We start from the raw sequence: 17,147 nt of genomic DNA, 5'->3' as shown, positions 1-17,147 counted from the left end.
GGGGAAGATGAGTTTGAAGGTCTCATGCTAGTTTTTTCATCCTAAGGGGGGAGGGAGGTATTTAAGCACAGCACATTAGTAATTGTGCCATTTTGGTGGACAGTCACTGTTAAAAGAGACTGTGCAGGCTTGCTTTGTTGTCCACTACAGAGTTAGCCATGCAGATGACTGGCAACATGCAAATCTAGCTCCAGTCAGGAAGCCATTGCAAGTTCACAAGCCAGCTATTGAGGAAGGGTTAGATTAGATTTGGTGATAACTTTCATAGGACCAAAATATGGCCTGCTCCATAACAAGCAGCTCTTGCTTTTCATTGGAACAGGTAGTCTGATCAATCAGGCTTCCTTGGACAAGAATAGGTAGGTAGATGGGCTGTAGGGCTCCTTGCCAGTCCTGGGATGTCTTGTTGTTAGCCCTGTTAGGAGTGAATGAATGAGCCAAGGAGAGCCATTGAGCAATTCCTGCAGAGGACAAAAAAAAACACTCAGGATCTGCTATCATATGTGTATATGCATAGATTATTAGGGAATTGAAAAACCCTTGCAGATATTCTCATAGGTGAAGGTCCTTGGTAAAACTGCTGTATTTGTCCACATCAACCTTTCGTGCTTGGGAGCATTTCAAAATTGCGGCTTCATCCCAGATCATGGTTAAATTTTAAGCAGCCAGTGTAGAATCCATGCATTTGTCATCAAGTGAAGAGCATCATAATGTACATCTGTTTCCCTAGTGTTCAATGATAGAGCTCCCTATGACAGTCGGCAGACTTTCATCTACTTTAGATGATTATTTTAAAATGTTCTAAGTATGGGTGTCTGTTAATGTCATTCCAGGTGCCAGGAGTGCTAAAATTTGACAGGTTTTCTTCAGCTTATCAGTAATCATGCGATAATAATAATTCCATAATGTCAGAGGCCAAACTGCAAATGTTGAATTATTTTAAATGCCCCCAGTGTTGTGTACCACGAAGTATTGAGAAAGTCAGTGCAGCTTTATTTTATTGTTGGATTGCTGCTGGTTAAACTTTTCCCGCCCATTACATTAGAATGCATAGCGAACTTCCTTTTAAAATTGGTTTCCAGTAAAGAGGTGAAATAAAATCATGTATTCTGTATGCAGATCACTGTTGTACCACATTAATTGTGTTCATAAGGCAGAAGATACATCACAAGATTTTTCTTTTTGTTTTATTTTATACATCTTTCATTTAAACCTTTCTCTTTTCTTCATTGGCAGGATTGGTTGGTCTGGCATTATCTTATGCCCTGTCTGTTACTAACTTGTTATCAAACCTCATTACCAGTTTTACACAGACTGAGACCATGATGGTGAGTGTGGAACGTGCAGAGGAATACTCAACGGATATCACAGTTGAGCCTCAGGATGGCCTTTATCAGGTAATACTTTCACCATTTTCTCAACATTTGGTGCCAGTGTGGGCTATTCAAGATTTGCCCATTGTGGATTTCTACAGAACTGTAGAAAAATACTTGCTGGGAGCAAAAAGCTTTTTTGTCTGTCCGGTGTACTACTCTCCAGGTAACTACTGTTGAGTTTACTTTTATAGCAACTATTATGTGGCATTAACAATGATAAAAAAAAAAATTCATCTGCCTCTCCAATCATAATTTTATTGCAGTATTACTTCCTGTGTCCCATAAGAATCTAAACTAGTCTTGCTGGTTTGATGTGGGGCTTTGCATTCCTGATGGAGTGAAATATACAGGGACTTAAAAATTGTTATTGGTTGCATTGGTTGTTGCTTTAGTTTTTTTTTGTCTGGTCTTGAGATTGTTTGGCTGTTTTAATCATGGACAGAGCTTCTGGTTTTAGAAAATAAGAGTACTGCATAAAAACATTCCTTCTGCAGGGCTGACATATGATGTACATGATATGTTTGGATGCAAGTTACCTCATGCAAGACTGTGATATTTGTAGTTGTTGTTGTGTCTTTTGGCTTTTCCCGGTTAGGGGTCGCCACAGCGGAACTCCGGTCCGCTAATGATTGGTAGTTGATTTTTACGTGCCAAGTTACCTGCCCTGATGCACAACCTTCAACGAAGGTACGCCCATTCACGCATGTCTCCACACAGAAGACGCTCTAGCTGAGAATCGAACCGGACAGCATCTTACTGTGAGGACCTAAATCTAAGGAAAAAGTCATATGAAAGAAAGTTTCTCTTACCAGAGAGCTCTCCCCTTTCCCCCTAGCATTTCTGTAATGGAGGAAGAGAAGGAATTTTCCTCTGGAGTTGGGGTCTCTGATACTGGCTGTTCATTTGGTGGGAATCCACCCCTAAAGTTCTTAGATTTGATTCATTGAGAAGGGATAGTGCCCCCCCCTTGTGTTGATCTTCCTAGGGCTTCCCTGTGTAGGCCCCTTCTGCTAGCTCTTCCCATTCTGTTTTTTTCTCACAGGCTTGTTTCTTTTATAGGTGCAAATGGATTTAGGTCTTGTCCCATCCCCCTTTCATTCTGGATAGGGATAGTATTACCATTCCCTCCTTACTGCCAGACTCTTCTTTGGCCCCTTTTCCAGCTTTGTTAATATGGACACTGCCTAGCTCCATGCATGCCCCAACACCAGCAAGGCTTGTTCCCTCCTTATCATTACCACTATCTGTTGATGTCCATGCCTCTGTGTGCCACTTTGCTCCAGGATCTGTGAGTCTGGAATCAATGACTGCCCCAGTTTTAGTACTGTGTCAAGGAAGGAAAACCTGACCTGTAAGGCCCAAAGAATCATTGCTAACACCAGACTGGTGCTTACCTCTTGCCTGCCTCATTGACGGTGTTCATTGCCAAGCTGTTGGCTCCAGGGATCTCTGTGTCTGCACTGTCACTGTGCCCACTCTCCGTCTTGATGGTGTAACCTTTGTTGGAGTGAGGGGGAGGGGACTTCTGCTGGGACCTTTTTCACTACTGATCTTACATATAGACTGTCCCAGGCCTGCATCTGAAGCCTTGAACAACTTAGCAATGGGGACAGAAGATTTAAAGGTCTCTACCAGAAGCATGCTAAGGGGTTTGAGCTTCACTGTACCTCTGTGTCATTCTCCCCAGAAAATTCCCTGCTGAAAGGACACTGTAAGAGGTTATGCCAGGAGTAGCACATTGCCTCCCATTTGAAGTGTCCAGAATTAGACACAGATATTAGAGATGAAGGTGATCACCCTTCCCGACTGAAAACTTCTGATACAGATAGTGTTATCAAAAGTCTGAAGAAAAGCCAGGATATGTTTTTAGACTCATTGCTGTAGCCGTTAGAATATGAAAACAAGCACCTGTTTGCCATACTTCATGCTGCATTTTGTGGCTGGCCACGGCAGTCCAGACTGCCATGTCTTCTATGGTGGTTTGCTTTGAGCTGACAGTTTGGGCAGGAAAGATTTGTGAAGAGGTTCAGAATTTTCCATATGCTTTGGAAGCAAACGCAAGAAAAACTTAACACTGTTTACATGAGTGATCTCTGAATCATTTTCATATCTGCTCGAGCGTGTATGCAAGTATGACTATTGCCTTCATATAGTACCCAAAGCCTCTGCTTCTTGTTAGAAGAGATTGAATCAAGTGGTAGTGTGCCATCAGGAAACTGTACCTTGCCAGGTTGTGTATATATTTGTTCTTCCTGAATATAGCTAGCATACCTGCCAGCTAGACATATTTCTTACAGTTTGCATTTGCTGAATGTGTTTTCTTACTTCTCCTGCACTGATAAAAATAAATTATGCACTTAGACTTTGTCAGAGTGTGTTGAATTTATGAAAACAACGTAAATATACAGAGATTCACTAAAACCCATGTATTCTCCCTATCTTTCAGATATCAGTGCAAAGAATGCTTTCTTGGTGCTTTTGAGCATAGGGTGTAATTGTAAATCTGCTTAACCATAACAGGTCTTTGGCATCTTGATAATTACTTTAGTGTTCATATTAACTGCTGAAGGAAGGGAGGACCTCTGTTTATTATTACAGTGGTATAAATTTTGCGTTATGTAATTGCACAAAACAGACCCTGTCATCCTATCCTGATTATTTTTCTTAAGGAAGTTTTTGGAATTGTAAGAAAATAACTTGTGAAGAACATATATGCATGCATGTATGCATGTATGTATGTATGTCTGTGTATAAGCAAATAATTACCCTCAAGTCAAAATTGACTCATGGTGATGCTATAGGTAGACCCCACAGGGTTCTCATGGCATATTACGAAAGTAGATTAGTAGTCTTTGCTTCAACGTAGGTACTGCTGCTGTTTATTTGTACCCCGGCATGGTTTCGCGCCCAGGTCTACTAGTTGGTAATTCTTCGCCTTAACCTCTGTGCTTTCAGGCTGGGGTATGTGTGTGTATATATATATATATATATATATATATATATATGTGTGTGTGTGTGTGTGTGTGTCTGTGTGTATATATGTATAGGTGTATCTATATGTGTATTTTCCTCGGCTAAATCTTTTAATACCGAACATTTGTGTGAATGAGAAACATAACATAGATCATGCTAGCTGTGTTTATAAGATCCAAAAAATGCACAGCATACAGGAAGAAGATAGCGATAAAAAGTGTACCATCAGTTGCAGATGTACTTACAAGTACTAGTTATTTATGCCGGTGGTTGTTTTGGGAAGTTGGCCTTTTCGATAATTATCTGAGTTAGCAAATGACTGTAAAATGACCCAAATAGTAGGAAGCTGTAAGAGATCGTATCAGTACATTGAAAAATAGATAATGCTGAATATTTAAATTGTAAGATGCTATCTTGCTGGTTAGTGGGAGCAGTGGTGCAGCAGTTAGTGTTGTTGCCTCACAGCAAGAGGTTCTTCGGTTCAGTTCTTGGCTGGGGTGCCTTCTCTGCGGAGTCTGGATGTCCTCACTGCAGTTGTGTGGGTTTCCTCCGGGTGCTCCTTTCCTCATACATTCCTAAGACATGCAGTAGGTGGATTGAGCACTCTAAATTGGCCATTGGTGAGTATGTGTGTGTGTGTGTGTGTGTGTGTGTGTGTGTGTGTGTCCGCGCGCAAGTGAGTGTTAAAAATGAACTACCTCAATAGGACTAGCCATCCGACAGTGTAAACCTTGGCTCAAGATGATTGTCACTGCTGAAGTGACACCCAGACCCTATGTGCAAAATGGGAAAGGGGGTTGAGGATGGATGGATGGATACTATATTGCTAGTCATTAGAATGTCAAAAAGCTGATAATATTGAGTAATAAGTAAACAGCATAAGTGGGGCAATGGATTAAGCTTCAGTAAGCATTGTGCTGTAACTGGAAGCAATTTGAAAGGACAAAGTAACACCAGAACATGTCCTTGCTTACACAATCCCTTGGATTTAATAAACTTCATGTAGGAATAGCGTTATTCCTACACGGAGTGAATGGTGTCCGTGCCTGCATCTCCCTATCGGCAGTGCACCTTGCATATTAATGAAGGCATGCTACTGAGACAGAGCCGTGTACACAGATACTGAATCAGTGCAGGGGGCATGTTACAGTAGTGCTCGCAGATCTGTAACATGCCCCCTGCATTGTGAAAGTGCCGTATGGCACTTTACAATAAATAAAAATAAAGAAAGTGTCCTCGGACATTTAAAAGCTGAATGGCAAGTAAATGTTATGCAGTGGGTTTGTTACAGATACTATAACACACCCCCTGCATTGTGAAAGTGCCGTACGGCACTTTACAGTAAAGAAAACTGTCCGTGGACACATACCTCTCAACCTCTTAGAGCAAGAAGTCTGGACAAAACCATTACTAAAAGTGGGACAAAAGCCCAAAAATAGGAACAGTTGTTAAATATTGCCCTTGCAAACTTAGAAAGCTGATAGAATGACAGGTTTTGCATTAGCGAAACTCAAATGTTTGTCATTATTTACTAACTGCAGTCTGTAATGAATAGACCAGTGATTTGCCAGAGAAATAGAAATGTATGAAAAACGGACAAAAATATGAGGCACAAATGTGGACATTGTGTGAAAATCTGTACAGTTTAGAGGCTGACCTGGAAATGAAGTAATGTCATATAGGGGGTGTGTTGCAGTATCCATAACACACCCCCAGGATTGTGAAGGTGCCGTACGGCAGTAAAAAAATAAAAGAATAAAAAAAAAAAAAATGTCTCCTCGGACACTTATGTAATAAATTAAAGTGTAATGTTTAAAATGTAAATAATGGATAATTTTTGTTTAGTTTTATTTCTTTAAAGTTTAAGCATAGCTAAGCGGGTTTGTGCAGCGTGGGGCTTTGCTTAGCAGTGCTTAAACATATGAAGAAGTTATATAGAAATGTATAGCTAAAATTTTCGCAGGCGAGTTAGCTGAGTGGTTAGCATCACAGTTCCATGTGCAGTAAGTGCACGGTTCAAATACCAAGACAGGCCATTTAGCTTTTACATCGCAAAGCATTTTTATATTAATGTTAATTTTATTTACCAATGTAGTTATTGACATTTGCAAGGAACACCTGCCAGACATCTAAAACTAGAAACCGGATGCTTTTAATGTTTGCCGAAAAGGTCAAGTTTAAGCATAAAAGAAAACCACAGGAATAGGTGCCCCAATCGATGTGAAAACGCTGTGGAGTACACAAATGTGTTGCCGCTCACCAAAGGAATCCAAGGCCCATAAACGTTCCAAACACTTTTATTGAAAACCACAAAAAAGTTAAAACACGTCGACCTAGGTTTCGTTCATTACGAACTTCATCAGAACACAAAATACTGCATATAGATCCCTTTTATATTGTGCACAATGAATGCTGGGTGAGCCCATTAACCAATGAAAGCATGTAATCCATAAGACATAAATGAATGAATCAATTTAAAAAAACAGTACAAAAGTATTCATCCTATGTTTTAACTAACAAAATAAAATTAAATTTAATCATTTCATTATATTATTTTATGAACCCCTCATGTTATAAAAAATACATAATAAATATAAATCCTACAAGTACTTCAAAAAATGAAAAAGCATAAATGTATAAATGTAGATAGTAAAATAAACAGCTGTACTCCAATTGATTAAAACCTATAATGCCGTTAAAGTCAATGCTGTGCACTATGTAGTATAGAGTTTTATACGTGTAACAAATGAATTAATACATGAATGTTAATATATATGAAAAATGTAAATTATAATTATATATATTATATTGTGATGTTTTAATTGTAGGTTGTATGAGATGTAAAAATGGGAATTTAATTTGTGTATAATGTGTATATGTATATATAAATAAATGAAAAACTATTATTAAGTATCGTTAAACATGACCAGTCAGTACTAAATAAATAATATATATAAATAAATAATTGATGTACTAGTATATAAAAATTTATATAAAAAACATAATGTAATTGTAGTATAATGCTAAATGGGCATGGGGGACAACAAATGAAACCATATTGTAACATTCTAAAAGGGCATATATACACTAACACCCCTTGATACTGTTCAACCATAAAATAGGCTTAATGCTAGTATATTCATTCAAACCAGGGTATTGATTGGCATTAAGTAATAACTGCATCCTCAATTCTGACAAATCTAAATTATATTTAGTTAATTTTCCTTGTAAATCAAAATTCTGGTGTATGACACCAAAAAACTTAAAGGAATGATTTTCAAATTGATTGATATGTCTAGCTAGGGCATTCGTTAATTTATTATTTTTAATGTCCAGTAAGTGTTCTTTGACTCTATCCCTTAGGTGTCTACTAGTTTTGCCTACATAAAACCCCTCATGTCATACATCAGAATTTTGATTTACAAGGAAAATTAACTAAATATAATTTAGATTTGTCAGAATTGAGGATGCAGTTATTACTTAATGCCAATCAATACCCTGGTTTGAATGAATATACTAGCATTAAGCCTATTTTATGGTTGAACAGTATCAAGGGGTGTTAGTGTATATATGCCCTTTTAGAATGTTACAATATGGTTTCATTTGTTGTCCCCCATGCCCATTTAGCATTATACTACAATTACATTATGTTTTTTATATACATTTTTATATACTAGTACATCAATTATTTATTTATATATATTATTTATTTAGTACTGACTGGTCATATTTAACGATACTTAATAATAGTTTTTCATTTATTTATATATACATATACACATTATACACAAATTAAATTCCCATTTTTACATCTCATACAACCTACAATTAAAACATCACAATATAATATATATAATTATAATTTACATTTTTCATATATATTAACATTCATGTATTAATTCATTTGTTACACGTATAAAACTCTATACTACATAGTGCACAGCATTGACTTTAACGGCATTATAGGTTTTAATCAATTGGAGTACAGCTGTTTATTTTACTATCTACATTTATACATTTATGCTTTTTCATTTTTTGAAGTACTTGTAGGATTTATATTTATTATGTATTTTTTATAACATGAGGGGTTCATAAAATAATATAATGAAATGATTAAATTTAATTTTATTTTGTTAGTTAAAACATAGGATGAATACTTTTGTACTGTTTTTAAATTGATTCATTCATTTATGTCTTATGGATTACATGCTTTCATTGGTTAATGGGCTCACCCAGCATTCATTGTGCACAATATAAAAGGGATCTATATGCAGTATTTTGTGTTCTGATGAAGTTCGTAATGAACGAAACCTAGGTCATGTTTTAACTTTTTGTGGTTTTCAATAAAAGTGTTTGGAACGCTTATGGGCCTTGGATTCCTTTGGTGAGCGGCAACATTTGTGTACTCCACAGCGTTTTCACATCGATTGGGGCACCTATTCCTGTGGTTTTCTTTTGTGGTTTTTGTTTGTTTTTTTGGCTTACAAGTTTAAGCATAGCTGAGCGGGTTTGCATGGCACGGTGCTCAGCAATGCTTAAACGAAAATAAGAGGCATATACAGCAGTTTAACAGCAGATCCTCACTGGCTGAATGGTTAGGGCACCGGCACTTGTACATTAGGTGCAAGGGTCGAATCCTGACCATTCAGCTTTTTACACGTGATAGGGAAATGTTGTAAATGTTTTTTGTTTTGTATACATTGAAATATGTTAACTGTGGTGGTCCAGCTTGACCAGAAGCCAATTTGCAGTGGAGACCCAAGTATAAAAGCCCCAGTTACACCCAAGTGTCCAATACATTAAAGTTACAGGAACAGATAACATAGTGAAATACATAAGTTTAGAAGATATAATAAAATAGATGCACCTAAGAATGAAGTAACATTAAGGAACAATAAGTTACAATACTGTTGTATATATTTAAGCAGTATTCGGCTCAGCTAAACAGATTTGTGTACTGCTAAGCACTGCTGAGCATTTGACACTTTAAGCACTGGTTTGTGCACTGCTGAGCTTTATTCGGCATTTTCAAAAATGGTCCAGTGACGGCAAAAGGTGGGAAAATGGCCTTATTTAAACCACACAGGTGGGAATAAAGTTAGGACCTGTTAGAGTTTGATCCTTGTAGGAACTATGGCAGGCGCAGGAGGGAGGGCACACTTCTGGGTGCAGCGCTGGGGCATATTGGAGTCCAGGGTCATGGCTGGGCTCATTGTTAAGAACCATGATGACAGACTGCTGCAGGGCCAGTACCAGGGCTCACAATACAAATTTGAGGCCTGGGACTGTATGGCACGTGAGCTCACCAATGCCACTGGCACCCCCCACACTGGTGAGCAGGACCGTCTCCATTATGACAACCTGAATCAGAGGAAGGGGGCACTCATGGCCCAATGAATCCAAGATGCCTGGGACCAGTATGCCCCAGAAGTTTGTAAGTATTTGACGTGTTGGTTTATCACATTGTAGTATGAATGTCTGATAGACAGGTATGCATAAGGGTGTGTTTTCCCCCCACAGCTTCAGAGGAGAGGGCTTATAACATCAAGGCCCATGCTAGACTGGTGAGGCTGCACCAACAGATCTATCTATCATGCATGAATTTCAGGCATGTATGTTCAACTGTCACTACAGTCTTCTGTGACACTCCATGTATATTACAAGGTTAGGCTGTGTAACCAAGTGAGTTTTAGGCACAAATCAGTCAAGCAGCAGACAGCAGTGCCCCAGTAGCTCAGTGTGATAAGAAATAGATATATGTTAAGTTTTGCACACACATACCACGGTTTGAATCCAGGGACTGGTATGAAGATGTGTTTCTAGTTGCACACAAGTAATCCTGAGTACCTGTAGAAACAGTCAGGTGTGTTAACAGATATTTTCTCCACAGGGGTCACAGGTAAAGAAATGTTTGTACTAGCTGTATGAAGAGTATACTAATAAACTGTGTACAAATGTTCCAGTGTCCAACCGCATGCATACAAAGGACAGCAGGATAGGTATATACACCATGCAGTCTTCCCGATACATGTTTCCCAAGTGTCATGCTGTCATGGCTAGTGATCACTGTTGCCAATAACCTTACACACACATATAAATTCAGTACAAGTATGCCATTAGCACACTCACACATCATTGCAGGGTACACCTTGTTAGTCATATAGATAACCCTGACATGTACGAGTCCTATCTACTTGTGTACCTAGAGTTGTCACAGCTTGCCCCATAGTGTTCCAGGTTGACAGATTAACAGGTATGTATATGCTACAGTAGCTATAGGTCTCAGGTAGATGTAAAGTGAGGGCAGACCAGTAGAGTACTGAGCAGTACTGTTGAGAAAAATATAGCCTATACAGTTGGTAATGGACTGTTACCCCCACACCCCCACCCTTATCTGCATCAATAATAATTATTCATATACTATGGGTATGTTGTTCTCAAAAACTAAAGTTGGGACTTGTGTTCTATTATTGTTCATATATTTAAATGGTTGCCTACTAATTTACCTTGTTCAGATTCCATTGTTGGTGGCCTGTTGCTGTAACTGTTACTGGCATGTTGTTACAATAATGACTGTTATTCCATTTATGCATGTGCTATTTGCCATGCAATTTTTCCAATTCTATCATTCTGGGTTCATTGTAACACCCATGCATGCTGTTATTAATAATGTTGAAATGTTTTGTTCATGATTAACCAATACACTTTGAAAAACCTCAAAATTATAGCATGCTTGGGTAGGCAGATCCCAGCAGATCCGCCTGTACTGCCTCATGTAGCCATGGCACCAGGTCCCAGCATGTCTGGGACCCACCATGGAGCTGCCTCCTCCCTGGTCCTGCACCATCCTCGGATGGAACCACCTCAGGGGAAGGGACTCATACCCCCTCTGGGCACGGTCATGGAGAGAGGTCCCTGTCACCCGACACTAGTTTCCATGGTTGGTATGCAGTGTCATCTGGCATGACTTGTATGTTCTTCTGCACCAGATAGAGGGCAGACTGGCACACCTTGAGGGGCAGGCTGGCCCCGTCATCCAGCCCCCAACACAGCCATCTTTGGGGCCATGAAGGGGCAGTGGTGACTACCCATGGGTGGGGACCTCAGTCCCACTGTTTCCATCTGGGGGAACATGGCCCTCTGATTCCCAACCACCCTCCCCGTCCAAGGTGTTTACCCCTCATGTGTCATACACTGCCCCTGTCTGCTGTCTTGTTTGTTTGCAAAAGCAACCTCTCCTACCCAACTTACCTCCCCAAACTTACCTACAACCCTTCCCCAACATACCACTCTCACCTTAAAAAAAGGGGGGGGGGGCATTTGCACCCCCAAAAAATCACTTCCCACACATAGCTCTCCATTTCGCCCCCACGTACACTGGCATTAATCAATTTACCCTTCAATTACTCAACAAATGTATGTTGCCTAAACCTCTCCCTGTGGTGTGTGAGGTTCTAAATTCCTAATTGTCCACATCATGCACAGCTGTTGCTGCACAAGAAATGGAGAGCTATGGTCCTTTCCCCTCTCCCTGTGGTGTGTGAGGTTCTAAATTCCTAATTGTCCACATCATGCACATCTGTTGCTGCACAAGAAATGGAGAGCTATGGTCCTTTCCTACACCCGTCCTGCACATTCTTAGCTGCCTTTCATAATATTTTTCCCCGTGCTTGCCCCCATTTCACCACTTTCATATCATCCCTTTTTTCTTTTCTTTTTTTGGAAATAGCACGGGTTTAAGCGGGAATAAGTGGCGCTAAGCAAAGCTAAGGGAACCTAAGCATCTCTTGGCATCGCGGCACATCACGCAAAATCACGCAAACCTGCTTAAAACTGCTTTAATTACTCTAGCTCATTCAGCTACTGTTCTGCCCAGCAACAAAATAACGAGCCCTGCCAGGTCTCAAACCCAGGACCCTGTGCACTAGGCATAGATAGACATAGACTACACCAAATGAGCTGTGAGAATTACTAATTCTTTTGTAAATATATCATGCATTACCGTCATTTAACATTAGGGAAAAAAGTAATCACTGCCAAGTCTCAAACCCAGGACATACTGAAAACAAATATAACGATAAACAAGAAAAAATACCACAAACCAGCAAACTGCAAGTGTGTACATTTAATGGCGTTCTGGTACCTCGGCTACAAAGCCTTCAAGGAATAATTCACAAACACTAGCACACCCTATTTATACAATTTTCTTAATTGACTAATCAGTCACAATTTTAAAACAGTTTCTTGTATTGTGATCAAGATGGCCCTTTTAGGGTTAGAACGTTTAGATTTTTTGACCTCTAGGGATGTTAAAAAATTATATTTAGCTTTTCCTAAGGACCCAAGTTTTTATGCTTTGACAAAAATACATAAACATTTGACTGAAACCCAGGACCCTGTGCACTACAGAGTAATGTACCACTACGCCAAATGAGCTGTGGGAATCAGTAATGCTTTTGTAAATATATCATGCATTACAGTCATTTAACATTAGGGAAAAAAGACATCACTGTCAATTCTCGAACCCATGACACTGTACATTAGAGTCAGAGCAACGCATCACTAAGCCAAAGCAGCTCTGAGGAATTAGTACTGCTTTTGTATATATATCATGTAGTGCAGTCATGTAACAATAGGGAAAAAAGACAAAGCTGCCAAGCACTGAACCAAGGACCTACTGGACTACAGTCAGAGCAACACACCACTGCACCAAATCAGCTCTGGGGAATTACTGATGCATTTGCAAATATATCATGCACTACAGGAATGTAAATTTAGGGGAAAAAAGACATCGGTGAGAAACTGTGAACCCAGAACCATTTGCACTATAGTCAAAGCGGCATACCAGTAAGCCAACTGACCTCTGGAGTATAACAACTGTTTTTATAAACATATTCTGATTTCCAGTCACACTACTCCTATATATACTTGCCCAAATTACAGTGTGCTTGGAATGTTGATGCTTTAAAGGGCATGTCTCAGTCTGCCCCTACAAGCATACACAGGTGATAGACCAGCATGAACTGTAGCAGCATGCACAGTCAGAAAAGGAACTATGACACTCGCATCTGCCTTACTCAGCCCAACACACATTTACACAGTACACTGTTACAGAATCTGAAAGTCTGTTAATGGCCAGACATACATACCTCTCAGCTGTACAGATTTCCACAGAATGTCCAGATTTTTGCCTCATTTTTTTTTGGCCTGTTCCTCATAAAATTGGGTGGTTTTGTGGCAAATCACTGAGATGATATGAGGAATGAAATCACTAAATAATGATATACATTTCAATTTCAGACTTCAAATCCTCCAGAAAATGTATGTCAAAACAAACCCTGTTACTGTAGCAATTTTCTAAGTTTATAACAGCAATACTTAAAATCTATCCCTATTTCTGGATGTTCATCGTGCATACAGCTGCAGTCATAACAGATGGGTTATCCTGCCATCAGGCGGGTCCTCGGTCGGCCGAATTCCAAAGTCTAGGTCCGGCGTCGGTTGTCATCGCCTCCTCCCTGACGTCAGTGCGGCAGGGATATAAAAGAGGCAGCCGACGCCATTTTCTTCAGTCTTTCTTGCCGCGCGGTGCCGGAAGCAGAAGCAGCTTGCAAGTGCCGGTCGGCCAGCTCCTGAGATTTACGAAAGTATTTCAGCCGAAGTCTTCTTGAAAGCTAAGTACCCCATTGGGGAAACTTTCCTTGCCTCAGACCGATGTCAGACAAAGTTAATAATTGCATTTCATGTGGGAAGCAAATATCGCATAAGGATTTCCACTCTTTCTGTATACCTTGCTTAGGCCCAGACCACGACGTCTCGGCCTGCCGTTTTTGTGCTAGATTCAATAAGCGCACTGTTAAGCATCAGGTGGAGTTCGCCCTTCACTTTTTTGGCAAAAAATTTAATTATATTATGTCGTTGGATACTCCGACTCCAGTTTTGAGCAAAAAACGCAAAGATAAGGACCGACATACGAGGTCCGCACCACCTACTGAAACCACGCTAAGGCCAACTACCGGTTCTTCGGTACTCAGCGAGGCGCCTATGCAGCCCCTGAGTACCGATGGCAATGCATTACCGGTGTCTTCAGTAACTGAGGTCGCAGGCTCCTCAGCCCCCATTCCTACTACAGATCCCGACACCACTCCTGGTGGGTAAACTCAGAATTTAGACGGGCCTGCCATTTCTCAAGGGGTCTTCAGGCCTTCCTCCTTCTCTATTAAAGCCTTCACTAAATCTAAAGCAGCCATGAAAACCAAAAAACAGGTTCCTCAGACCCCCTCTCAAGGCACCATGCCTAAAAAACAGATGCTTAAAATGGCTGAGGATTTGATTACTCTTATCAGGGGTTCTCAACCCCCCTCTGACAAAAGGCCCAGATTAGAGGAAGACTACCCTTCCTCAGATTAAGCTTCTATTACCTCAGAACTATCTGAGGACCAGGATTATGCCTATTCTCCATTCGAAGACTCTGATGCAGAGGAGTCTATTCCCAGTCTCCCCCTGAGGACTTCTCTTTTGGGGAAACCCTGCATACATTGAGGGAACACTTTCACTGGGAAGGCCAAGATTACTCAGATTCCAAGAAAAGGCTCAGGGAATTTCTTCTGCTCCCCCAGCATAGGCCTCTGGCTATCCCTCCTGTTTTAGATATATTGGATGATGTGTACACAGAAGCCAGCCTTAATGCAGATTCTTTGCCTCCAGCTCCTGTTAAACCAGACGGATATTACCGGGTTCCTGATTCTCACCAGTTCCTATATAAAAGCCATACTGCTGACCCAGAAACAATTTCACAGGGTCCCAAGGGAATTAAGGCCTCTACTGCTAAAAACCCATTACCTTCAGAGAGAGATTCCAGAGCTTTAGAAAGGTGGGGGGGGGGAAAGGTGTACACCTCGGCTACTTTAACCATGAGGGCATTAAACTGTCAGTTCCATATGTTAAAGTATCAACAGTTTTTGATATCTCGGCTGAAAAGCAAGATGACACAACCAGAACAACCAGATTTAAAAGAGTTGCAGGATTTGTTGCATGGTGCAGAGCAAGTGAGTAAACCTACCTTGCAGTGTGGTTTTGATGCTTTAGAGGCCTCGTGTAGGTCTGCTGTTACGGGGTCTGTTATACGCAGGCATGCTTGGCTCAAAGAGAAAACCTTACCAGATCATGTCAAAGCTAAATTATTAGATGCACCTCTTCAAAAAGATGTATTGTTTGGTGTTAAAGCTGAGGAGATGCTAAAGAAAATGGAGGAAAAAGCGAAATCAATGCAAACAGTGAAAGATTTCCTGCAGGTACAGCCTCCACGTTTCAGCAGAAACTGGCCTTCAAAAATTGGTCCTTTCCAGCCACGGACAGACCTCAAAGGGGCAGATACAGTCGCCCAAGGGTAGAGGGCAACCTCAAGGATCTTTCAGAGCCAGACAGTGGCAAGCACCAACCCCAAGAGGTGGAGAAGATAGATCACAGTCTTTTAGAAAACAGACACAATGACTTCCCCCTACACCTGCCAAGCAAAGCTTTAATGGCAGCACCTTTGGGCGGAAAACTGACATTATTCTCAAAAAATTGGCATATTGTTACAAAAGACAAATGGATTCTGGACATTATAGACAGAGGCTACAGGTTTCACTTTCACACCCTTCCAAAAATGAGAGGCATGCCAAACCTGCCACAAAATCGAAGGGCAGAGGCACAAAAACAAATTTCAGCTCTCATGGACATGAAAGCAATTCAAGAGGTACCTGCAAAAGAACAAGGTCAAGGGTTTTATTCCAGACTATTCCTGGTACCAAGGAAAGACAAAGATTGGAGACCTGTCTTAGACCTATCCATCCTAAACACATATCTACAGGTGCCAAAATTCAAGATGCTCACATTACAGCAGCTTCTTCCCATGCTGGGCAAGGAGCCTTGACTGGTAACATTGGACCTCAAGGAGGCATACCTGCATGTCCCTATCAGACAAGATTGCAGAAGATACCTCAGATTTCTTGCAGGTTCAACCCATTACCAATTCTCTGCATTACCCTTTGGCTTATCTACTGCGCTCAGAGTGTTTACGAAATGCCTGGCATCAGTAATCGCCTTCTGCAGACTACAAGGGATACAAATCTACCCATATCTGGACGACTGCCTGATCCAAGCGGACAGCAAGGACATATTACTGCAGCACCTGGCGTTTGTAATAAAACAGTTGAACTTCCTGAGATACACAGAAATCAAAACTAATACCCTCTCAACAAATAATTTTCCTGGGTGCCAGCTTGGATACAACCACCCAGATGGCCTACCTCATGCCAGACAAGCAAGGGCAACTGTCTCAATACTTCAGAAAAATGGCAACTTATACCAGGCTAACTGCAAGGAAAGTTCTGCAGGCTCTGGGATTCATGGCATCTTGCATCCTACTAATCCCATGTGCAAAGCTGCATATGAGGAAACTTCAGTGGTACCTAAAAAACTTATGGTCTCAACACAGCCACAGCTTGGAAGCAATTATACCACTCATTCCATGCCTTCAAAAGGAATTTTTGTGGTGGACTCAAGCTTGCCAAAGAAACACAGGTCTTCCTTTCTGTGTACCTCAAGCAACTCAAATCATCACAACAGACGCCTCAGACTATGCCTGGGGAGCACACATGACAGATCAGTGCATTCAGGGAAAATGGACCCGAAAAGAGAAGCACCTTCACATCAACCAAAAGGAAATGCTAGCCGTGCAAAAGGCTATTATGACCTTCAAAGACCTACTGCATCCAGGCCAGCTATTGATAAGGGCAGACAACACCACAGTGA

At 40.7% G+C, this 17,147-nt stretch overlaps 1 protein-coding gene across 1 annotated transcript in view; it reads left to right on the top strand.

Annotated features, from left to right (window-relative positions):
* The window catches only part of ABCC10 (ATP binding cassette subfamily C member 10), a 1,243,619-nt gene that overhangs the window by 1,029,306 nt on the left and 197,166 nt on the right, over positions 1-17,147 (top strand). The window contains exon 18 of the mRNA XM_044061090.1: positions 1,237-1,397. Within this exon, the coding sequence (XP_043917025.1) occupies positions 1,237-1,397 (161 nt within the window). The remainder of the gene's footprint in view (positions 1-1,236; positions 1,398-17,147) is intronic.

This window comes from Protopterus annectens, chromosome 1.part0 (assembly GCF_019279795.1).
Source record: "Protopterus annectens isolate FY-2018-M chromosome 1.part0, PAN1.0, whole genome shotgun sequence".
Classification (NCBI taxonomy): Eukaryota; Metazoa; Chordata; order Ceratodontiformes; family Protopteridae; genus Protopterus; species Protopterus annectens.
Note: the sequence above shows the minus strand (reverse complement) of the source record. Positions and strands in the feature narration are given on the sequence as shown.